Raw genomic sequence first — 26,471 nt, 5'->3', positions numbered from 1 at the left:
AGATGCCTGCTGGTTCCTGCTGCCTCTCCAACCCCACTGACGTCCTCCTCCCACCCCATCAGGCCCTGACTGGCCCCACCCACACTCCTTGGAACTCCCTTAAGAACAAGTGATCCCTCACACCTCAATGGTACATTTCCACCTGTTATCTATCCCCAGGGCAGGATGGCCCTTCTTTCCTGATCTACTTAAGAAATTCTACTAAATCCACCTAAAACCACTGTCCCTTGAAGCCTTTTCTATCCCACCCACATAGAATTGATAACGTTTATGTCCCACTGCATTTTGTACACACTACATATCGTATTATGTTGAAATTACTTTCACAGATATACTTCTCCCTTGTTTCTGTCAGTGCCCCAGCAGAATATGAGATCTTGAATGAGAATGAATTTTATCTTTGACCACTAGCATTTAGCGTCCAGAATATAGAGGATGATCAATATATCTCTGTTGAATGCATAAATGATTTACCATGAAACAAACCTTGCTCCTCAAATAATTCTAAATATTTTTATAAAAAATTATTAACTTATATTATTGATATGAAAGAAAACTTATTTTTTATCACTGACATATTTATTAATCACTAGTGAAAGAAAAAGCTTTTAATGAGGTTCACATGAATTCTGTACCACCACTATTGAACAGTGGTTATGAGCAGTCCCCAGTTTTAAATTCAATCACTTCTTGAAAATCTTATGGGCTGTAATAAGAGGTAAATTATAGTCTAAGCATGCATGCTTGAATGTTTAGAAAAGGGAACTTTTGTTTATTCTGTTTTGTTTTAATTAATGTTGAACAAGTGCAGAGGTAAAACATAAAACTTCCAAATCTGAAGTACAAAATATTTTCATTTTCCATGCTTAGATTGCAGCCCTACAGCCTAGGCAATAAATACATCAGAATCACACTGAGAGGGGGCAGGTCTGGCAAAGCACAGTCTGATCCTACTTCAGTGCAGGACATCGCAAAAGGCTCGATCAGGTCTGGCAGAAGCGAAAGAGAAAAGAAAAAGGAAGGAGAAAAAAGGAAAAGAGAGAGGGGGGAAGGAAACAAAGATGGAAGAAAAGGTGGAAAAAAAGAAATGAAGAAAGGAGGAGGAGGAAAGAGGCGAGGGAGAAGAAGAGGGGAAGGAAGAGGGGAAGGGGACAGGAAAGAGGAAGAACACACTGCAAAGACAATCCACTTTCAGTAATAGCAATATCTCAACACGCCTCGTGTTATAATGTGTTTGCGAACGTTTTCACAGAAACCTGACAAGAGCTTCTAAACTAGAATTAATTTTTAGCCATATACTTTATGACTCAGATTATGTACAGATATTAGAATTCAAACTACTCCTTGTTGACACGTGTGTGTAATTTTGAATACTATTTTCTTGATAATGCAAGGTCCTTCAAGAACTCTGATATTTCTATTTGGCTCCCTTTCTTCTCAAAGAAAATGCTGTTTTCATAATAGTGTTCATTTCTTTGTCACAGCGTCATCACACTCAGTAACCTGATATTATGGTTTAGATCAATATCATGATTTTATTAAGCAAAAGAGAGGTGAAAATGTAAAAACTAGGACAAAAAGATGCATATTGACAAAGGAAGGGCTGAAGTATATAACCCTCTACCATCTGAAGCATAGAACCAAATTCCTTACGACTTAAATTTTATCGTATTTTAGGGCCCACAGTAAATTATACTAACCATTTCACTGAGTGAGTTAAAAATTAAGAGAATCAAGAGTTTAACTTTTAAAACTAGCTCAAGCACCTTTTCCAATGAAGTTTTTCCCACCCATTTCACCACATGGTTCCACTCTCCCTTCCTGTACTCCTCTTCTGTGTCTCTATACTTAGAAGATTGGAATTATTCATCTCAAATGTGCATAATTGCTTATATTGTTATGTTCTCAGATTGATAAATTACCTAAAAGATGAGACTACATCATATTAATCTTTCATTTTTCAGTAGGGTAGAGTTTCTGGCCCAAAGAATGAACTTAATAAATGTTTAATATATCACTGACTTTAAAAGTCAATGAGAAAGCAATAACATATTTCTGTTTATGTTTCTTTAATAACAGAAAATTCTACATAATTAAGCTACAAAAAACATTAAGCAGAAAGAATATATTTAACTTCCATAATGAGAAACGACCTTTGTCAAACCTTTTTTCCTTTACTTATCCACTGTCAAGTTCATAATTCTATGTCATTGGACCTCCTTTAGAGGAGTATTTACAAAGGGAGCTGTTTCTAAGTCGTTACTTATGTCCTCCTAAAACTGTTTTTATAAAATTAATAGTCCTTAATTGCATTGAAACACAAAGGACAAGGGAATGAGGTAATAAGCTTGTACAGCTTCTTCTATGTACTGGTTGTTTTAATGAACCAGTCTTAACTGTTTTTCTGACTCCTTTTAATAAAACTGTATAATTCTTATGACACTTTCAGTGACAAAGCATTCCTGATTTATTTCAAGTCCAGATCTTTAGACATTTATGTTTATCTACATTTGTCTGCCAAGAGTTTTCAAATCACAAAACAATCTTGACTACCCATACTGATGAGCGGACAGTGCTGACAAATAACATAGCTAGTGCTGCTACATAAAATTAACTCTGCAGATCTTCTGCTATTTATGTAAATTTGTAAAAAAGCAGGCTACTAATGTAATCTTTTTTCATACTTTGATATTTGGGGTTATTTACTACCACAGATTTTTGGTTCCTGCTAAACATACTTTTCAAATTTCATGAGAGAGATAAGCTTTATAAAACAACTTACAACTTTTCAGAAAATTGCACATTTGAAGATCCAATTTTATTCTTTCATGCTGCCACTGAAACAGTCTTCTTTCTGATCACCAAGCAATTTTCCAACCTCTTTGAGATTTCACTTCCTAAACAACTTCTTTCAGAAAAACTTTCGGCAATAATTTAACACTCTGTCTGCCCTGGTGAGGTAGGTGAATTAGAAAAATCTGAAAATAGATTCCAGTGAAAACGAAGCAGGGGCTGAACATTTATCTGAGAGTCGGTGTCTCTTTGGTGAGAGCACTGTTCTGCCACGATCAAAGTTAAACAGAATAAGTGTAGACATGTTACTTTTAATTTTTGTGCTCAGCTTTAAAATTCATTTACCAAAAGTATGCCAATGATGGAACCATAATGTTTCCCCCACATAATTCCAATATTTTAAAAAGACAAAATTTGCAATTAATATTTGCCATGATAATGTCATTGTTTGCGTGCGCATACATGCATGTGTGCGTAATAAAGAGATACTTAGAATGTGACCATTGTGGTTCAAATATTGGCCTTGATATTTATTAGATGTGTAGCCTCAACTAGCTTAATTAACCTCTCAGGGCCTCAGCTCCTCATCCATAAAGTGGTTGTAGTAACAATATGAACCTCATAGGGTTTGTGTAAAAATTAAATGAGTTCATACAAGTTCCTAGAACAGTGCTGGGAAGACACTTCAATAGGCAGCTCCCTGAGGCTACTAGAGCCTTCTTAGGACACTATTAGCAGTCAGTCCCTATGAACCAACCACACTGGAATCAAGAATGTTTTGCAGTTTTAAAATTCTTAACAATAAGCTTTTATATTAGTAATACACCCCAAAGTTTGGTGATCTTCACTTCTTTATCACAAACAATTTCTATCTCTAGTCCTTCTTCCACAAAGATGAGGAAAAGATATGTAAACATCTTTTCACTGGAATGATGATGCTAAATTCTGTTGAGAGCTACTTGTTTGCCAGATCCTGTGATAAATGCTTTATAGATATGTTTATTTCATTCTCACAAATGCCTTAAAAATTGGGTTCTCGATTTACATGTAAATCCCGATTTACATGTAAATCCCGATTTACATGTGGGAGACCAAGGCTCTGGGAGGTAACACAGCTAGCAATCTAGCTGCGTTAGACCAGAGAATGAGGAGGTGCCTGTGTGACTGCGGGGATAACAGCTAACTCCTCAGAGTGACACTGCAGTATGGAAGGGGCTACAGGAAATTCAGTTTAATATCTCCATTTCTCAGGTGAAGAACCCAGAATCAGGGAGTGACTAAGCTGACACGAAATCGAAGTCTTCTGCCTTACAGTCTGTGGGTCTCTCTGTCACACTGCTCTGTATCCTCCTTTCCTCTGGCCTAATCCTGAATTTATATTTTTCCACTTCTTCAATTTTGAGTAGAAAGTCTGGAGGGAAAAAATGTTTGCCCTGAATATGTTCCTCCCCCACACATCCATTTTTTTTTCCTTTGAAGCAGCAACAACAGCTGCCGATGGAAGATCCCCCGGGTTTACAGAGCATCAGTCAGCTTCATAGATAAAGGTGAAGATGAGAAGGCAGAAATCCCTCCTTTAAAGAACTATGCTATGTTTTTCACTCTAAATTCATTCTTTCATTAGCGAATACTTTTAAGACAATCCTGAAACCTCAAGGCAAGAATGGCAAAGCACTAAATTCTAGGAGTTGTAAGTGGTCCCTAATTAATTGCCAAGGGCCAAATGGGAGTCCAGTGAATGGACACTCAGATCGCTATCTTCTCTAATTCATTTTATTTAAACTCATCCTTTCCATAGCCTACAGTCTCTTCCACTTTCCCTATGTTATTAGAGACAAACTTCATTAGTCAAAGGCAAGAGGAAGAGAAAATTGCTTTCCATATTTATTTAGAGTTTAGTGACTTGAGGCTTATCAAGAAAAGACAGACAAGAGTTGGAGACAGCACTTCTTGTCTTAGACCAAAAGGGCTTGCATTCTAACTCTGAAATTTGGAAGGAAAAGCATAATCTTAACCCTAAGCATAATGTGTCAATACTTTACATAATCTTTTCTCACACATACATCCATCATGCATACACAAAAAAACACATGCAAAATGCAATATATTACACTGGCTCATTTTGCAAAAAATAGACTCTATTGTAATTTCACACTGAAAATGGTCTCCTTTTTAAACAGGGTAGGTCACGAACAAAACAATATCATATTTCTCTACTCATTAATTTAATAAATATTTACTGAGAACCTACTATGCACTAGGCCCTCTCCCAGGTATTGAGAATACCCAAGTGAATAAAAAAAGGCAAAATTCCCTCTTTGTGGAGCTTTATTTCTAGTGGAGAAAAGAAGTAATAAACAAGACGAATAAATAAGACATACAGAATGTGAACTCATAATAAGCTCTAAGGAGAAAAAAAGTAAAGCAGTGAAAGAGAATATAACGTAACCAGATGAAAAGAGTAGAACTTTGAGATGACGTGGTCAGCAAAGACCTTCTGAGAAGGTGATCTTCGATTTAAAAAGGAAATGAGAAGATATGCGGGACACTGGAGTTCCACCAGAGAAGAGAGAATCCAAAGGCCTGAGGTGGAAGATGATCTTGCATCTCTGAGGAACCAGACCGGCTCCAGTGATGTGAACAAAGGGAAGAGCTGTAGGAAATGAGATCATAGAGACTGGGAGGGGAGCGGGGGCCAATTATGTAGAACCTTCCAGTTCATGCTAAATATTTTGACTTTTACCATGAGTGAGATGAGGATCTCTTACAGAGTTTTAAGCAGAGAAATAACATAATCAGGCTTATGTTTTAACAGGATCGCTCTGACTGGGAGGCTAAAACTAGACTGAAGTGGTAAAAGGTCAATAACTGGTGGCTTTTGTAATAAACTAGATGAGAGACGATGGTGACTTGGAGCAGCACAGTGGCAGTGGGAGTGATATGAAATGGTTAAATGCCAGATATATTTTGAAAGGAGAGACTAGAAGAACTGCTGAAGAAATCAATAAGGGCTGTAAAATTTTAAAAAAGAAAAAGTTAAGGTTGAAATCTAACCTTTTGGTCCGACTACTGAACCATGGCGTTGAGATGGGGAAGACAACAGGAATGACTATGCACGTGTGTTTTTTTGTTTATTTCTTTGGGGTTTTGTTTTGTTTTGTTTTGTTTGCTGGAGATGAGCAAGGCACATCAGGAGCTCATTTTTTAACATGTTCAATTTAAGATGTGTATTAAACATCCAAGTGGGGATGTCAAGTAGATAATTGGATATACAGGCCTGAATTGATCTGGAAGGAAGAAATGAATTTGGGAGTCATTAGCATATAGATGAGGAAGAAATCAACAAAAGAGACTGAAAAAATATGGGTCAAAAAGTTGGAGGAAAACTAGGTGAACGTGGTAGCCTCGAAGCCAACTGAAGAAATTTCAAGGAGGAGAAAATAAAAGTCTGATGGTCTGATGAATGCTGCTTATAGGTCAAGAAAGTTGAAGACTGAAAATTGACTGCTAAATTTAGCAATGTTGGGTCATTGGTAGCCTTCGTAAAAGTAGTATCAGTGGAATGAAGTGTGGACAAAAACTTGATTAGGAAGAGAAACTGAAGATGGTGAGTATAGACAACTCTTTCAAGAAAGTATACTCTGAAGAGACAGTGAGAAATGGATTAAATTGAGCAAGTATTGTTTATTTGTTTGCATTTAAAATAAAAGATATAGGGAGTGTTCGTATACTGCTGGGAATGATACATTATAGAGAGGAGATTTACTGATGTCAGAAAGAAAGGAAAGAAGTTAAGGGAGTTGCCTCTGAGGAGGTGAAATGGATGTGATTTAGGGCAGTCTCCTCAAAGGGTGGTCCAAGAATGGCAGCATGAGCATCAGCCGGGAGATGGTCAGAAATGCAAGTTATGCTAGAGCTAATGTCAAACTCTCAGGGTAAGACCTAAAAACCTGGGTCTTGAGTTTTCCAGGTAATTCTTATGCATGATGTCTGAAAGGTACTGAGCTAGTACACAGGCGAGGGATCAATCTTACCTAGGAACAGACAATTTATCCATGCCAACAGATGAGAGGGTAGTGTATATGAGCACAGACAAGCTGGGTAAGTAGATATGGTGGTAGGACCTTATCGAAGTTGTCTTGTAATTGCTTTGGCTTTTCAGTGAAGGAGGAAGCAAGAACGTTCATTCCTTTTCTCTACTTTGAGTTGGACTATTAGCTCCAGAGACCCACAGTGATTTTGTGTCACTCCGAACAGTTGTATGATTCTCTTCATTCACTGTGACTAAGTGGAAAGTCAGCATGTACTTTAAGCCCAATTCAACTACTCTAGCAAAGACACAAACTTCCCACCTTTCCAGGGCCTAATGTTCCTTAAACTGACCTACACTTTCTGGCCCTGCGCCAATCATGCCATTTCTTACCAAAGATAGGAACGCCGTTTATAGAGCATCTGACATGCTATAGGCATTTTCAAGTATATTCTCTTATTCAGTCTAATAATCCCTCCACATAGATACATGAATCCCTTATTTTACAGATGAGAAAATGAGGACTCAAAAATGGAGCTGTTTATTTACCTGACCATTCATATACCTTGCCTCCTCCACCCAAGGTATACAGCATCCCCAAAGTGATTTCAACACAAGCGCTCTGTCTCCCACCTTCCTCTTTTTAGACCACTCTTCCTCCTTTTCCTACTTAACTTGCTAACAAGAGTCCACTTTGTTTTTCTAGCAGTCACTCTGGTTTAACTGTTCTTTAGCCAATTAACGCAATTCATCTTTCAGAATTCTACCCAGTTGCTACCCTCCTCCTCTCCTCCTGCTCCTTCTCTGCTCTTCTTTCTTCATCAATAATTTCTTCGCCCTCTACAGTTGGTCTTGACATCTAATATTCCATTCTCCTCTCTTCCTCAAGCCATTCAAAGTTCAAATGTTTTAAATTACAATGAAGTACATGCAGACAATTCCTCCTTAAATATTGTATTGTTTAACAAGTAATCTGTCTTTTTTCCCACTTTTCTTAGTCAAAGTTTTCTACCATATTAATGTGGCCATCCATGTGTTTGACTTTTCCATATCTGCCTAAGTTGAGTTCCTCAGAAACTCACACACACTTACTGCACAAATAGCCCCCAAACGAGAAAGTATATCGAGCATTAAAGTAACGTTAACAAACTTCTGTGCTCTAAGTCAAGGAAAAAAATAAAATTCCAATGACAATACATGCCAATATTATATAAGATAAATTGTCTTTTTTTACTCAGTATTTATTTGCTTATTATTTATTAAATAGGTTTATCATTAAGTATGCTCTGAATAATAAGAATACAGGCTACTGTAAGATCTAATTAATCAATATTAATCAACATATTTCAGCATCCCATTAGTAATAATGAACTTGGTAGGTTTTATAGTTACTGATCTACATTGAACTTATAAAATGAAAAGTATGTAGTCAGGTCGTATTTTCTGTGAAATTACTCGTTACTAATAATTTCACTATTTACTGGTGATTTGAGTTGTTTTTGTTTGTTATTTTTAAACAAAAGTGTATAGGAATTACGTAAAGGTAACTAAATCTAGAGATTATCTTGAATTAAACTCTAAATAAAACCATTGGTAGTTTTAAACTAAACATTTTTGTCATCTGTGTAGGACATATTATTTTTATGAGGCCATTAAGGTTGTGTGGTCTAGTGAAATTAACTTTTTTCTGAACTCCAGGGACTCTACTTAACACAGGCAACTCACATCCAGTATGTGGCAATAAACCCTATCTTTCTAAAGTTATATTTCTACTTTTATTTCTCATCCTGATAAACACCATTTACCACCCAAACCCCAAACTTGAAAATTTCCCCCAGGTAACTTCTCCCTCACTTCTCACATCTACTCAATCACAAAGTGCTGTCAATTCTACCTCAAATATTTATGGAATCCATCCTTTTGAACTCCACAGACAGCCTCTTATTCTGGGTCCTTATCAAGTCTTGCCTAAACTATGAGAATATCCCTAAGTGGCCTTCCTGTCTCTGATATGTTCTGTTGTTCCTGCAATCCTCACCTGTCTAGCCTGCATCATACAAATGCCAAAGTAGTCATTTCACGTAAAACTAATGACTTCATTGCTTTGCCTGAAATTCTTAAATTACATACAGGATACCATACAGACATCTTTGGGTGACCCTGAAGCCTGGGAGCTGATCACTAAAATTTCCGGCCTCATCTCTTGCCACTTACTCCATGACCATTCATACTATCCTTGTGGAATTTCTGTAACCACTGGGTTTTTTGCTACTTCTACATGGAATAATCACCTCCTCCATCTGCAAACTAAAATTCAACTTCTAAAGTGAAAATTATAATGATAATCACTTCAATAGAGTATGAGAACACCACAAACTATTTAGCTCTTTACTATTCATAGTTATTTTTTATTTCCCACAACTAATAATCATTATAATTCAAGCTTTCCTATTTTAATATGTGCCATTTAAACCTGCTCTAAAAACAACACATTATAGCTTTTATGTTGTTCATAAACATCATCGAATCATAAACTCTCACCATTGTTCCCTTTCAGTCTTTAGTGTACTTATTCGCATCACTGGGAAATTGCAAGAAGCATTCATTTGTGTTTTATTTCTATTTCTTCCTTTCACTTGGATTTGCAAATAAGAGCACTGGTTTCCCTGATAATCCTATTTTCTTCTAAAGATGCTATTATTTTGTTGACTGATAGTTTCATTAATAAGTATAATTACCATCTGCGAAGGCGCATCTTAAATTATCCAGTAATTGCATGCATATGAGTTTTCAATTTTGGAAACTGAGCTCTATAAAAGACACTCCCCTCCTTTATTCAAGTCAGATAGAGTTACAGGTGTATTTCTCAAACAATCATATTTGTAAATCCACTTTCCTTTTTTGTTATTGCAACACTGTAAGACTAATGTAAAATTTCATCATCCTTTCTATGAATACTGTTACTTAATGTTAACTTTAATATCAAAACGATTATTCTTTTATCCTTATTGTTTTCTCATGTGATATGATTTTTGAAAGACAAAAATAATATTTGGTTTTCTCATACTATGGTTAAAAAATAAGAATCAATTAAAATCCTTTGGCTATTTTGATAGGAAAAAAAATACCGTGGTTCCTAGTGAAAGGAAGACTGAGGAGGATTTTCAGTTTCATTCCAGTCTAAAGCTGTTTTTGAAAATAAAGGGGACATATACCTCTATAACTATGTATCTCTTTCAATTTTATTAAAGACATTTTATTTCTCCTGCCAAAACTGTTTAAGAAAAATACTTATCTTTGGCTGAAAATTCCAATTACACACAAAGTCAGAATTCTCCTAAGGAATCAAAACAATATTTTTCCTTTTTATAACAGATTCCTTTTCTCTTAATTTTCATTCAGCCATATTTCCCTTCATGTCTTCTCTCTATATTTTTACTTTAAACCATATATATTATACAAGACAATGGCCTCTGATTTATTCCATTTGGGAACTGAGATTTAGATGTGGGCAATTTGTAGCATCTGTAAAAAGAATATAATAAAATTACCCATAAGCCCCAAATACAACATGTATGTTGGCCAACAAAACTCTAATAAACAGATCACTGAATTTTAAACCTGGAAGGAGCCTTGGAGAGTATGGAGTCCAACCCCAACATATTGTGAGAAAGAAAAAACAAAAACAAAAACAAAACTGAAGCCAAGGGATTTTAAGCCACTGGCCAGTCACACAACTAACTACAAGAGAACAAGGATAGACCCTCGGAGTCCCTGAATCCAATGCTATGCCTTTTATACAAGTCATATATGCTTTCGTGACATAGACTCCCTTCCTGCATCTGCCCGCCAATCCTCACAAGGTGAAAGTAGGGTTAAGTGAGTTTTTCTGTGCCTGAGCAACTACTAGGCTCTCATTTGTAAAAGCAAAACTGAAAACATATGACATTTCCATAATAGCAGCTTTTCTCCAAGCCTGTCTTTTCTGTCTGTTCATATATAAGGTACCTAGGGTAATGTCCTCCACAGGCAGTAGCTATTAATCTGACTATTTTTTTTAGAGAAGACAAAGCTAATTTTAGGTTACTGTTTAAAAAAGTAATCTCTGTCAATATCTGATCATCTTGGAAATTCTTTACAGGCTTGTTTTTATGCTCTATGTCCGAAGAAATCTGTAGGTATTAAGATTGGTGTTTGAAATGTGCACGCTGGCAGGCCTGCATTTAAAGGTGTATTTTTTATGAAAGATAAAAAGTAGCTGATTATACATACTCGCAGAAACCCTATAGGGAATGGACTCCAGGTAACTGACTGCGGAGGAGCGGGCAAGCTCAAGCCCCACCTCCCTTCCACCTCTGCTCTGCTAATTACCAACCAAGCCCTCCCAAGAATATCTCCTTTGATGATCAAGCAGTGTCTGATAAGGGAGGAAAGGAAGTGCAGGGCACTTCCCGTGACGGGGAGAGAGAGGTTCTGTGAGCTCTTCCCGGTGATTAGAGCTGGGGAAGTTGATCTCTTTTTATGCTGTGGATGTGGCTGCTGCAGTCACGCCTCTGCTGCCAGCCCAGCACCAGGATCTTAATCAGTCACTATGAAAACTCATTAGCTCCACAGCAATGAGTTCTCCACTGCTGAAGCTTGGCGCTGTGCTTAGTACCATGGCAATGATCTCAAACTGGATGTCCCAAACTCTACCATCCTTGGTAGGACTGAATTCCACAAGGCTGTCGACGACAGATGCCTTAGTAAGTCACCCCGTGGGTCTGGACATCTTGGGAAGTTAAGTGTATTAAACCAGTGGGCTTTATTTTGTAAGCTGCAAAGGCTGAGATTTTGCTTCTCTATGTGGTAACTTTAGTCATGGGTTTTTTAATGAAAACTTTAAAATGACACCAAAAACAAATAATTGCCCAAGAAATTACTTGTGAAAGGAAATACCACATTCATTAAATTTTTAAACAGAAAAAGCTTTAACTTGACTATATTCACTCGAGGTTTGAAAGGATTCTTAAAGAAATATGTTTTGTTTCTTATTATTTTACTTCTTTTAATGTCTGTAAAATCACCTTAATTTTTTTCTATGAAGTATACTACAAAGTCTAGTCTTTCTGATCTAGTTGTAGTATAGCAGGTTCTTCCTTGGAATTGAATTCTGTGATTGAATTCTGTGATTGTTTGCAATGCATTCAGAGAAACTAACCTCTTTTAAACATATATGAATTTTTAAAAAACCTTAGCAATTTAAAGCCTGCCAAAAAGATGTTAAGAGCCAAGAAACACAAAGAATAGATAACTTACATGATAAAATCATCTCCTTGTATAGTTTAATTTTTTATAAAGACTTCTATTACGAGTCTAAGTCCTGTAGTCTTCAATCGCCTAAAAGTAATGGCTTTTTAACCCTTCCCAATTTATGACAAAGTCTGTTCTAATAGTTTGGAGCATGGTTTAGTTAGCAATACTTTAAAATCTTTAAAATAAAAATGAAAACTATTGGTTTTTTAAATAAAAGTTTACAAATTCAAACAGAAGGAATATCTTGGAAAAACAATTTCCCTGCTATGGAACAAAGGCACAGAAACAATTAGTGTTTGGAGCACTTTTTTATCTTTATCTGTTTTTATCACCAGATTACTCTAATGGATCAGAAAAAGTCAGATACTGAAAGAAAAGTAACTATATTCAAGACTTGTTTGTATTAATAATAATTAATCTATCAATCAATGTGTAATTAACTTAGTAGAGTCAGGTCAAATTAATTACATAATTTCACAGGTTCGCCCAGTGCTGAGGGCACCAGGAGAGCACATGTGAGGCACACTTTGACCTGCTTTTGTGTTTTTACCTCCCTCCAGTCACTTAAGAAACCTCTGTGCCCCAGTTATTGAGATTCTCCTCCTTACCTACATGATTTGCGTGTGGTTAGTGGGATGTAAAGGAGATCTGTGGTTATAAAGAAAGCATGATATGTCATCAATGAACAATTACAAAATAAAGAAACTCACAATATTTAATATTTACTGAGCCAAATTTTCAAGTGTCTGATGGTTTTCAACAACTTAATTGTTGAATTAACTCTTTCGGAAAGTGAATCTAAACTAAGAAATTCATAACTGAGTTATATTTCAAACTTGGTCCCTTGGTTCTCAGATATATTTATTATTTTTGTGTATATAGACATTGGTTTAGTTTCTTCTCTCTGTTGGTGATAGAAGAGAATCAAATTTCCAAAATGATGTGATTCTTTCAGGGCTTCTAGCTATCTTGTAAGTTTAAAGTAAATTTATTTTCTTTACTTTTGTTTGGTAATCTGTTGGTTGAAAAATATAAAGCATTGCTGTGATCTACGAAGGTGATGACACAACCAAATATTCCTTTGGATGAAAACAAAAGGAAGTTCAGGAAAGTTTGCACTATGGTATTTACTGAAATGGATGAAGAAACCAGATTGCAAAAGCTTGTTGTTTTTTTTCTTTTCTTCTGCGTGTTTTACAGAATGGCTACCTTACTGAGGAATGGTGTCCATTGTGACATTTCCCTACCTTAATTATTCAAGATAATTGCTCATACTTTAGGATTCCCGTGGTGAAAAATGAACGAATCTGTATTTCCTAATTAAGCTCATAAAATGTTAATGCTGGAAAGGCTCTTAGAAACCATCCAGGCCAGTAATTTTCACACTGTTTTTGGCAGCAGTGCCTTTTTTTCCCAAATTAAATCTTATGTAAACATACTGAATAAATATTTGTTGAATCAAATTTGAAGTGGAAATCCAATATATAAAACAGGTCATTGGTCAAACAAATAATAAATGATGGAGGGAGCATTTATCAGGTGGGCCTCCACCACCTGCTCCCTCCCCATACAATCGAGCCCTTGCCCTAGTCAAGATACCTCCAGAGAAACCTTAGAGCTCTCAAGAGTTTAGCTGAAAATGTGGCTAATCTAACCCAGCTTCCTCATTCTACAAGTGGGAACATGGACCCAAAATGTGTAACTGACTAAACAGATTTCCCCAGCTGGTTAATGACAGAGAGAAGGGCAGAAGCAAGTCACGTGACTGCAGTCCTGGGCAAGGAAGTCCTTTAACTCACATTCGCTAGCCTTTGCCTTCCTGGCCCTGGGTGCCACACTAGGTTCTTTCTGCCCTACTCAGATGGTTTCCGATGACCTTGGACTCCACTTTTCTTAGATTGAAGCATTAACAATTCCCTTCCCCGTAGGCAGTGCTATGTTGCCCAGCCCTTCCCACCTTTCTCACTCTATGTTCTTATGTTAGATGTTATGAATGAGATGGGCCTGCAATTGTGCATACACCGAAATTAAAAAAAAAAAAAGACAAGTCTTAAAATTTTTTTTAAGAGTGTTTGTAGCATGTACAGATGGTAAAAAGTACAGATTTACACAAATATGAACATAGTCTTTCTCTAGAAGGGTAGTTTTAAATAATCTGAAATGAAATTTTAAATGGAGTTTTAAATGAAAAAAATTAAAAAATAGGGTTTTAATTATTAAATGTCAATTAAATCTGTTTATGGCAGGTGTCTCTGAAATTGGCAGTGTACGTTTGATTGTTTCAAAGCTAAAAAAGGTTTTTAAATTTCCAGGATATTTTTGTTAGTAAGTAGTTAAATACAGCTCCCTCTTAAGGAAATAAGCTCCTTCTTCTTTTTTTAGAATCTTGAAAAATTCCTTTATCCTTCTCTTTGGCCCTGTTTTCTATCTTTTTTTATCCTTCAAATCTATCACTGAGCCCACCAAGCTTTGGAGGAGCTGGTGTCTGCAGAGGCGAGGCCTCCATTCTGAGAGAGCTCAAGTTTCCTCTGACACTTGTCTCTGGTGCAGAGTTACTTCTCCTTGAGGCTGAGCTTCTAAGAAGTCCCCCACGCTGTGGACTCCACACCAGGCAGAGCAACTGAACAGAGGACATTCAGTAGACACCAGCTGTTCTCATTCAGCCCAACCACTGAGGTGGAAAGAGGCCTCAAAGGGCCCTGTGGGCAGAAGAAATTAGTTTTGTTCATTTTCAAACATATAGCTGGCTTTTCCTCTTACACAAGTACTTGAATGAGTTAGTTTTAAGTGCTACGAAAGAAGCAGAATACCCTGATACAAACTCTCAATATTCTGTAAGTTTCTTACCTTCAATTCACCAACGTTTTTTTAGACCTAGATGAAGATATCTGACTTCTCTGTTTTGTATAACTGTTTTTCTTCCCAAGTCCTTAGACAATGTCCATTTTGTGAAAGAGCAAATAAACAAATTAAGGACTGGGAGATGGATGAGAGAACAGAATGGCAAATCTTGAGAGCCACAGAGAATGTGATCATTGCCTTTTTAGAATGGAATTGTGACACATAAGAATGTGGATTTGTTCTTGCAGAAGTAGGTCCAAATGGAGAAAATTACAGAGAAAAGTTCAAATTCAGCCCCTTAGCTTTCCACCCGTGGAAGGGGCTACCTACGAAGCAGTGAAATTCCTATTATGTAGAGTTCAAGTGGAAACACAGGAAGAAAACATAAAAGAAGTATCATTGAGTGGAAAGACACAGGACCACTTATGACTTCCCAACTCCAAATCATTATGATTTCCAGAGTACGAGCAAAAGTGACCTACTGACCTAAATTTGATGATGTCTTTGAGTTTTTGTTTATTTTTATAGTTGTTTTTTTCTTAGAGCCTTAAGGTTTTCCTGAGTGAACAATATGCATTTATTTTAGTTCCAACCAGCCTCATAAGAAATAGGAAGAAAACTGCAATATAGTGACATCTTTATTAACACATCCTCCAGAACACAGCTTCTTTTAGCATGGTCTGTCAACATCTCTCTAATTCCTGTCTTCACATTTCTCCTCTCTCCACAACTAAAGCCATTAGCATGCCAAATCACATTTCAACTGTCTGGGACCAAACCCATCCTCAGACCAAATTTGTAAGGGGTTTTCATCACTCAGGTTTCTCCACTCTAAATCAAACAGGTTTTAGTAAATGGATTTTTTTTTTCTGCTTTATCTTCCCCTACCTTGTACACTACTTTCAGTACCTAGATCCCTTATTCTTTTTTTGCCTCACTCTGAACTTTTATGAAATTCCCAGAAACTCAGCATAAAACATAAGACCTAGCAATGTTCAACCAAATGATTTTGTTTTTTTCAAAAGATCAGAATTCTCTCTTTGCCTAGCCCTCCACCGGGGCCCTAATGAATGACTGCACTGCCTTCCGTGGGAAAATCCACTTGCGTCCCTGAGCCCTCACTGCTAACTACTCCTGCCGGGTGCCAATGGCTACTTGTTTCCAACTGTTTGGATAATGCCCTCTGCCTGCCTGGGGGCATCGCCTCTAAAGCACACTATTTTGGCTATTGGCAAATGGACATAGACCATTTATCTGCATTTATTGGAAAAGAATAAACCTAATGACTTCCAAGCTTGATGTTGGAGAAAATTGGTATAAGTCTCACATATGACATGTACTAAATGGGTGATGGGGAAAAAATGCTTATTTTTTTAAGTTTGTTTCCTTATAAGTAAAATAAGATACTGACTCTAAGGATAGTTGGTTCAAAAGAAATGAAGCTAATATAAGAGAAAGGATTTTATAAACAAAAAAACCTACTGAAATGCAAGATATTTTGATATTTTTAACTTCTATCTCAGTTTCCAGGATCCTTCTTTTCTAGTACAAAGCCCCTGAAGTTTTGGGATAAATCTCGCACAGTAGCTTTATACCGATACAGCATAGTTTTATAATTAAATTATAAACAAAGAATACAGACTTGAAATCCAGTTGTTAAAATTATCATTTTCATTCCCCTATTTAGAGCATTCTTAAATATTTCATGAGTTTTATAATATTAAAAACTGCTAAAAAGTTCATTTAGTTCTTCTAATTAACACAAAAGGTTCAAAGAGAACTATATCAGTAATCACTGTGATTAGCAACGTTTTAGATGGTTAAAAACGATCTGCACCCTCCAGGTGGACTTCACAGTTCAGAAAATGCTATCAGGGTCATCATCATCATATATAAAGAGAATTCATATCACTGGTGGTTAAATTTTCAGGCTCCAAAATCAGACTGTGCAAGTACCAATCCCAGCTCTGCTGATTACTGGCCTCCATGACCTTGGACCAAGTTCCTGACTGTCTCTAAGCCTCACTTTTTTCATCCATAAAATGGGCAGAATAGCATCCCCTGGTCCACATGATTGCTGTGATTTTCAAAGGCAATAACACATGTGAACTGCCAACTAATGGCTAGAGCTCCATAAATGTTTGCCATTATTACATGTTTTGCTGACACTTGAATAATTGCTCTTTTAAATTAAAATGGGAGCAAGTCTTTTCTCATTGGTATCCAAACAATTTAAATATTTCCTTCCACATGAGGTCTTAGTTGGTTTTATTTTTATCCTCTTTTCAAAGCCAGTATGGGTGTCCTAAAAGAGGTCACTAGAGATGCTTATAAAGCTTCCTTTATCACTGACCCTGAAACAGAGGTCTCTATCAAAACCCACAGGACTGTCAGGCACTCATCTCTTATATTAGCTTTTTTCTCTTTTGTGTTACCTTTTTCCTGCCAAAGAGGTTAACTCGTTATAGTTGAGATCATTTAAACTAACTCTGTAGTAGAGAAGGTCATGGCTTTTTTCAGTGATTCTTACAAGACAATTGGAAGTACAAACAAGGCTCAAGTCTTTACTTTTATTAAGCTGACACTTCAGGGGAATGCTAAATGAACATCAAACTCTGTTCACCTTTCCTGCTTTTCTCATTCCAGAGAGCAACTGACACCTTCTCCTGTCATGATAAGCTCCTCACTAGTTAGCCAAACACTTGGCAAGTGAGAATCAATATTAATGGTGCCAGGTTTAATAATCAGTGTTTGCACTGCTGTTAAAGATATTTTAATATTACAATTGAATGATCTTTTCCTTTATCCAAAAGCTAAATTTATTCTAGTGACAAGCCTTAATTTTCTGACATATTTGAGAATTATGTTCAATGTTAGAAGCCTAGCTGAAACTACAGGATCTATGTCTAGATATAGCAATCCCATACGTTACTCAGCTTAAATCTTTAATTATATCATTGAAACTACTCTGCTAAGCTGTTTCTATCTCCATTCTGTAGATAATCTCTCTGTATTTTTCTTCTTTAATACAGAAAGAATAATGCAATAACTTTTAAGATCCTATCTGACTTTAATAATATATAACTCTGAGTACATCTTTCTATCCTAACTGGATATTCAGGTATAAGCTCAAGAAGGAAAGAGGGGGATGGAAAAAAAAAAAAAGAAATAATAACGAATTCAATGCCCCAGAAATGAAAGAGGCACGGGAGACTTCTATGAACTATCTAAAAAAGGAGTTTAAGGAGACTAAAAAGAAAGGTTTGGCATCATTTGCTTTCCATTATATATCAATAATGAGGACTATGACATCTTTACATGCTACTTGAGTTTATAATTTATAGCTTCCTCAATATTTGCTCACGACTATTGTTGGAATGCCTATCATTACTCCTAGTGATTATCGCTAAAGCCCTTGAAAAGAAAAAGAACTGTGTGTTAGTTGACAGTATGTGATAAGCTTCCTGGGACTGAATAAACAGGAAATTGTATTTCCTTCTCTGTGAATTCCAGAGAAGGAAAACCTCACAGAATGTGGCAGATCTGTGGAGAGAGAAGTCAGCCTGATTCGGTCGTTTTTAAGAATTTGCTTCTGACCAGTCTATAGGTAAACTGACCAGCCCAGTAACACTGGGCATTCTGCAAGATAATGTTCTGCTGGCCTCCATTCACCTCCTTGTTCCTTGCCCCAGCTCAGCTCCTGACCCTCAGCCCTTTCTCAATCTTCCTTGGCCTAGCCCCTCCAACCCAATTCATTAAATACTTTATTTCCTAGACTAAATACAGCTCCCTCTTCTCCCAATCAAAAACAAAACACCTCCCTATCTGCTGCATCCCTAGGAACCATAATAGGAAAACTAAAGAATAGCACGGCCCAGCTGTACAAGACAGTGCTTAGAAGGAGGCCCATTGATTTACCTGATATTTCCACAGGAAAAACAAATTCAGGTGCAAACTGGATGGCTTGTCTATATAATATCTGTTAGGTAGTTTTTTTTCAATATTCATGTGATTGACCTTTAAAAACGATTATCTGGCTATTCAGCATTATACTGACATGGCCATAGTGCCGGAATTAAAAGCGAGACTCCAGAGCTGTACCGTCCAATAAGGAGGCCACAGGTGGCTCATGAGCACTGAAGATGTGGCTAGCCCAAACCGAGGTATGCCCGAAGTGAAAATGCCACTCGGTTTCAAAGACAGTACAAAAAAGGGAAAACATAGAATGTAAAGTATCTCATGAATATCAATCAGATGTTGAAATAAAAATATTTTTGATATACTTAAAATATATATTAAAATTAATTTTACTTGTTTCTTTTTTCTTTTATACATGGCTACCAGAAAATTTTTAAGTTACACATGTGGCTCTCATTAATTTCTATTGAAAAGTTCTGTGCTGGAACATACTGCCCTGCTTCATGCACAGCTCTGCCCCACACAAGCTGGGCATTCTCAGGCAGGTTAATTAATGCTCTCTTCTGTGAAATGGGAACAATAATAATTCCTGTTCCTTTGTACCTCTGCATCAGCAAGTCGATGGACGTGAGCCGTTTCTTGGAACAGGGCCTGACCTTGAGCAGACAGTGCTCTTCAGCCTAGGTGATCCCCAAAGAGAAAAGCGACAGAGTCCCCCTCCCAGTACTCTCGAGGGCTGGAGGAACGAGGAGCGCCTCTCTGAGCCGTGCATCACGGCATCCACCAGGACTCTGTACAATGCAGAGTATACACGCGAAGCATAGTTCTTCCTGAAAATAACTAGATAAAAAATGAGGCTACTTATCTTTGTTCTTCATAAAATCTTGATATGGCAGAAGGGAGAAAGCCAATAGATCTTGTAGCTGGATATAAACTTATTGTTGAAATAAGACAAATGAGAGACAAATATCAATACTAGAGAATATACATTAAAAATTTAATAAATAGTATGGACGGTCCTTCAGAAGTGCTGGAATCCATGAGGGCTAAGAAAACTGAAGTTGTATAAAGGAGGTATTTCAAGCAAGAAAAGCAAAATGAGTAACACAAATATGAATCAAGGAGGCATGCTTTGAGGACACACATAGACCAGTTTGGTTGGAGAACTTTCCTGTAGGAAGATACAGGAGGCAAACCTAAAAACTTAACAGGAAGCAGACTGCAGTAGAAATGGAACACAGCTTCGAGCTAGGGTTCTAGGGGGCAGGGTGAGATGTGCACAGGAGTAATTTGGGAAGATCAATTTGGCAGACTATGCCAAAATACTCTAACTCCTCTGGGATGCTGTATCCTTTGCAAAATTGTGTGGATCTAATTATTTTCACTCTGTATTCTCATATGATACCTTTCCAGCTTTATTAATAATTGGCCCTTTAATACTTAGGAAGCTTCTTGGGATAGGGCTTTGCTTCAGAATATCACACATGAATAATAATTAGAAAAAAATATACTACTAATTACCATTTACTGTTGAGAAAGACAAGCTAACAGATTTTATATAGAAAGAGTGGTCATATGTCTCTAAGAGGTTATCGGATGCTTCTAAAGTTGCATTAATATGTCCAAATATAACAATGGTATAGGATCAATAAATGATTAACAATATGGAACCTAAAATAAGAGAAAGATTCTCCCTCTGGGCATGATAAGGAAGGTGTAACTGAATGAAGCTGTGCTGCCTGTGCTGCCTATGTAAGCTGTTTACTCTCCTTTTAACCTTAAAGAATAAAAATACAAACATTAATTATCAGAAAAAGATGCTTTGCTTAAAATGCTACAGACTCACAATCTCTTTATCCTATAACGGGGTCTGTGTTCTGTGTATCTGCCATTGGTCTCCTCAGACCCAGATTAGTCCCAAAGAAGGCTGGCAAGTGTACAGCTCAGCACAGGATCCCGACGGGCGATGCATTTGCACAGTGGTTGCTCCGGAACAGAACCTGTGTTCCCGGGATGCCAAAAGCAGGCAGCTTCGCCAACTGCTGGAAAAGGTAGGTGTCCTGTGTCCCCTGCGCATATTTTTACTGAAATCTACCATTCGTTGAAAGGAAATGTAAGAAGGCAGATAATGGTGAGGAGGGTCTAAATTTTTGTCCCCCTTCTCAAATAAACTTTTTCCCTTTCCTTGAAAGGAGTACCCCAAGCTTCCTGTTCTATTCCACTTATGACTTTTTACTTTTCCCAACCCTTCCTTCTTAAGACTGGTTCTCTATCATATATCTTAATATCTAATCTGTGCCTCTTAAAAAAAAAAAAAAAAGGACAAGAAGTCTGATTGTGAAACCAGAAATTTAGCCTCAGCTCTCAGAATCACACTATGCTCCTTGAGCTCGTACTTTTGGATCCCATCACCAACCTTGCACAGAAGTTAAAATAATAGCATGCAATATGCAAGCTATCTGAACAGATAATGAATAATTCCAAGTATTTATCATCATTCTCTAAGTCATTCCTTTGAACATTAAGCTCTTCAATTTCATTCAACGGCATTCTCTCCATATAATTTACTTAAGCCGGATCCATAACAATCAAATGCAGAATGCCCTTGATTCATTCTCTTTGACAGATAAAAGTCAGCTCACAAAAGGTTATTTATGTTTAGTTTGGGGAGGGAAAAAAAACAATAAATGGTTCTCTCGATTATTCTCATTCAGACTTTTAGTTTGTTGGGTTCTGAATATAATAGGACAGCTGGGTTGGCCAAGCTGATGGAAGGATGAAAATGCATTTGAATTTTAAATACCATCAGGGATAATAACATAAATCAGGTGGTATGTGCTTTTAGAGGACGCCACACTCGCTCTGTGCGATATCCTTCCCATGATTGTCCTCACAATGATGGCACTGAATGGGAGCTTTTTATGGAAAATTAAGAGCAGGTAGAAGAATGAAAGCATCAAATAGATGAATACAGACATTCCTACTTTATGTAATATCAAGCCTAGCCACAGTAACTTTCTTTCACTGCCATATCTAAAAATAAGTTCCCTCTGTGTACATTATTTGGAAGTCTATTGATGCCCTAAGATTTTTAAAATATTTTTGTCATGTTTTTGCACAAAGATTAGTCTGTTTTTCTTCCCCTTCTCCTAGTCCTGTTATCATATATTGGCTCTCTCTTAAGTATTGTTTTATGACAAGATCTCATCCTTCCTATTCCTTCAATATCTGTCCTCCAGCCAAGAGCAAATGTCATTTCGTTCAAGTTAGTAAGTCTCTCACTGGTTAGAAATCATGACATGTGAACTATGATTAGTCAGGTATTATGTTCAATTTTGATTTTATTTCTATGAAAAAAATATCTCAGATATATAGTTTAATATTGTTTGGTTACTAGGAAAATTAATTACATTGACAAAAAGATTTTGCTTTGTTTTCCTATTAAAATGTATTGTTCCTCGGATTGCTGTTTTTCTGCTCCAATCTTCTATGAAGAAAAAAAAATTTTTTTCTACAACAGCTGTGGTAAGGAACATTTTCTTAGACACCATAACCTTATTTTGTTATTATTTTTCAGTATAGCATTGCACATACACACCCACACCTAGACTCAGACATTTCCTCAAAAAATCAGTTGAAAAAATTCAAATAAAGCCTTAATGTCAGGAAGTGGATAATACCCTCTACAGGTCCAAAGTGAAGTGTATTCCAGAGCTATGATAAAACCAGGAAATAGTAAAGGATGACTAAGGCAAAAAAGTACAACTAACAAGGTTGGTTGAAAACAATCACTGAAATTTATATGACCACTCCTTTCAAGATGCAATTTCTTTAATGTTTTAAAGAAATTTGAGAAAGTCGCACCTTTGAAAATTCATCAATACCTAAATGACAAAAAGTATTAGCAAAATCAAGATCTCCGCAAGTTAGGTTTATCAAATTTACCATCTGGTAATGTTATGCCGACAGAGGAATAGTAAATTGTGCACACTATTTAGAGTGGCCTGAAGGAAGTAGCACTGGCTTGCTGTGCTGACCTAAAGAAAAGACATCTGAAATAAGCATTCCTTATTCAGATCGAGCTAGTCCCTTGCTGACTTCTCTATAGTTTCACATATATTCAAGGTACCAGAGGGCAAACAAGAGAATGACCTTTGCATTCACCATTAATGAAAGGATTGGTTTAGTAACAATAGTTAATAACAATAGTTCCCATCTAATATATTTGTATCTACTCCATTCAATCCTCACAGCAGAAGTAGTTTTCTTTCTAACTTTTCATAAAAGGAAACGTGCTTTTGAGGTTAACAAGCCTGCTAGCGTCACTCAACTGGTAGACTGTGGAGCTAAACAAATCAGTTTTGCATTTTCTCAACACCATGGTGAGTGTCATCCATAATGTCACTGGTGGCACCCACGTTCATTTAAGTGATGCTCTGTCAAACTATGTTAACAGTATTTCTATCACTGAATATTAGAAAAATTACAATTGGTTTCATGATGTTTCAGGTTTTAATACGCCCAAACTAAAATTGTTCACTTAAAAAAATATTTGTTAGCTGTACAGCTTCTCTGTATAGTTAAAGATGTTCTGCATTGTCTAGGTCAATATTTCCTAAAGCGTGATTTTTGGCATAGGATGCCAGTGACATGGTCGCCAATAAAATCATTTTAATAAACACAGTACATGATACTTCACTCTTGAAGGTTTCAACCACAGTTTAATACTAAAGTTTCTGTGAAGCCCTACGGTAAAGAAATTTCTGTTTATTTCTGTTAACCTCAAGGCTATCTAAACATATTGAACTGTTGGACTTTTTTTTTAAAGTAGCCTCCACATTGTGAATAAGAGTGAACATCAGAGACAAGCAGGCTAAAAGAAGCAGCACAGGAGATGGGTCTTCTTCCGACAAGTGTGATCACTCTCTAGTGTCATCAGTGGGTTTGTGTAACCAGTGGGAAACTAAACAGTCCTAGCTACAGCCAGCAGGAAGAGCAAAAGGCAGCCCAGAGCCAGATCCTTTCCAATGAGACAACTCTATCTCTAGCCGTTACCCCAAATCGGCTCTTGTAATTATATGTGATTTTGCAACATAGGTTATAATCGAGACTCAGCAAAAGTTTTCTCAGTGCATTTCCCCACAACGCAAATAAAGTTGAAAATGAACTTCACAGGGTAGGCCAGAAGTAAAATAAAAAAGAGGCTGTTTTTTAACTTTATCCAGATTATCTCTTGCCCATCATTTTCTAATTGTACAGACTCTGCCCCAGTACATAGAATTCCTAGGAGAATATCAGCCATGCCAATGACTGGTGTCTTCACAGACAAATGCCATATTCAAATGTGAAGATCGTTTTTTTTTTTTAATGCAAATGGATTTTCTTTACTCACGTTTAACCAAAATGAAGCAGAAAATTATTTTAAAAGCATTACATTTATCCCAGATGCAGTTATCATGCTTTTAATGTCTCAGTAATTTTGTGCTGCATTAAAGATTTTTAAAAATTAAGCTTTCTGAATGTAGAAGCGATAGTAAATTAATAAATATTTGGGAGTCATATAATGCTATAGCCTTACCAATGAAAAGAGAAGGAAACTTTCCTTAAAACATTAAAATACTAATTACCCATTACTGCCATTGGAAGCCTAAGATAACTTTACCCAATAGATATTTATTGAGCAATTACTCTGTGCCTGGTTCTGTGCAAGGCCTTGGAAGTAAAAGATATTAATAAACACAGCTTCCAAAATCATGGAGCTCACAGAAGGAGCCATTTCTCTGCTCCCACCAACGCATACATTATCCAATTAGTTTTAATATAAGCTAGACTGTAATTAATTTTCTCATGAAAGGCAGGACTATAGACCAAGACAGCAAAAAAATAATCAGGAAAATGTGACCTTCTCTGACAAGAAAAGTAGAGGATTGAGGCAAGCCAAGACAGAAGAATTCACTGCTTTTCCTGAAAGTGCCATTTCTGAGGAATATTATCAACAATGGGCTCTTTAGAGATGGCCAGTTCACTGAGCTTTGTGACTTTACCGGATGACAAAAATCTGTCTCTGAACAAATCATCCATTCCTTAGTTATGTCAATTTTTGCAATGAAAATAACTTTTTACTTATTACATAAATACATGTTAATTAAAAAGTAAATTGAATAACACATAAAAATACATGAAACAAAGTAAAGCTCACCTGAAATCTCACTACTATTTTTTTTTTGCTGTCCAAGATTTCATGTACTCACTCATGCAGATAAAATATAACTTTATGCAGATGGTTTATGCATGTTTAACAGGACCTCTTTCTACAATATTTTATTACCTCTCTTCACATCCACACCTCATCTCCTGCCAGAAAACTAGCATTAACAACCTAACATGTATTCTTCTAAATCTTCCATACCTTTATGATTTTTTGCTTATATAGTCCATTTTCTTTTACATGTGTGTGTCCACCTTGTGTGCATGAGAGAAAGACAGAGTGAGAGGGTGAGAGAGCAAGAAAGCGAGGGGAGAATTTGACTTAGAATTAAAAAATAAAATTATATAAAGATTTTTATGTTAGCTTTTCTCATTTGCTTTTCTCATGGAAATCCCTCCGTGCTGAGCAGTGCTTCTCAAAATTTAATGGACAAAGCAATCACTTGAGAATCGATAAAATGCAGGTGCTGATTTAGTAGCCTCCCAAGAGTCTGCATTTCTGAGAAGTTCCCAGTAGGATGCCAAAGCTGTTGCTCTAGAGACAATACTTTGAGAACCACAGGTGGAAAGAGCTATCTTATTCTTTAAAATAGTTTATTCGCATCTCATTTCTCAATTCATTCGACAGCTCTCCTCCTATTAGAGGCTTTCTCTTTGTTTTCAGAATTTTGCTGCCACAACAATTACAGCAGCCTTTCTTTCCTTGTTTGTACATGCTTTATAGGACACCTATTTCCTACTTCTAAATAGCCTGGGGCTCAATGAACTTAGGGTGGTGCCATCAGCCTAACATGTGTTTACTGCTCCTCTACCAAATACTTGATACAGATGCCAGGTCTCTTCAACAGCATGCTCTGCCGGGTAGGAGGCGTCCCAGCACCATCCCCACTCGTCTTGGTCAATGCAGTCTCACCCCTGGGAGCACTGGCAGTGCAGCTTGTAGTAACTGTACTGGAATGAATGCATTCTAGGTCTATTGGATACTTCAATATCATCCACAATTGCCAAGCATCCCAGATCTTGAAGAAGTCAGATTTAGTACTTATAGAAACGGTCTATTTTAACATTTAACAGACTGGGGCATTATAAGCTTACAAAGCCCTAGAATAAAAATTTTACTTTTCAAAAATTTATTTTTATGACATGTTAAATTCTCATTTATATGGTCATTTCTAATGCTAGAATGTCCATTTTGTTATTTAACTTGCTGGATTGTTTCAATGTTTATCATGAAGTACTGTCCTCCCAAAAATATGTCATGTAGAAATGCAGTTATGGATTGGGTATTTCCAGTTCTTTATGCTAATGTCATTTTTTGCTATTTTAGTAGTGATTGTATATACCTGTACACAGACAATAATTTACAGTCAATGTTCTTGTCTAACAG

General features: G+C 36.6%; 1 protein-coding gene across 2 annotated transcripts in view; it reads left to right on the top strand.

Annotated features, from left to right (window-relative positions):
- Positions 1–26,471, top strand: part of OLFM3 (olfactomedin 3) — a 168,493-nt gene that overhangs the window by 118,019 nt on the left and 24,003 nt on the right. Inside the window, exons 1-2 of one of the 2 annotated variants that reach the window (XM_039869596.1) lie at positions 11,301–11,568; positions 20,782–20,928. In XM_039869596.1, the coding sequence (XP_039725530.1) occupies positions 11,440–11,568; positions 20,782–20,928 (276 nt within the window). In that variant the 5' untranslated portion in view covers positions 11,301–11,439. Of the gene's footprint in view, positions 1–11,300; positions 11,569–20,781; positions 20,929–26,471 lie in introns of those variants that run through there. The other variant, XM_039869597.1, reaches the window with a different exon arrangement.

The sequence above is a fragment of the Pteropus medius genome, unplaced genomic scaffold (assembly GCF_902729225.1).
Source record: "Pteropus medius unplaced genomic scaffold, Ma_sr-lr_union100, whole genome shotgun sequence".
Taxonomy (NCBI): Eukaryota; Metazoa; Chordata; class Mammalia; order Chiroptera; family Pteropodidae; genus Pteropus; species Pteropus medius.
The sequence above is the reverse complement of the archived record's forward strand: the minus strand, read 5'-3'. Positions and strand labels throughout refer to the sequence as shown.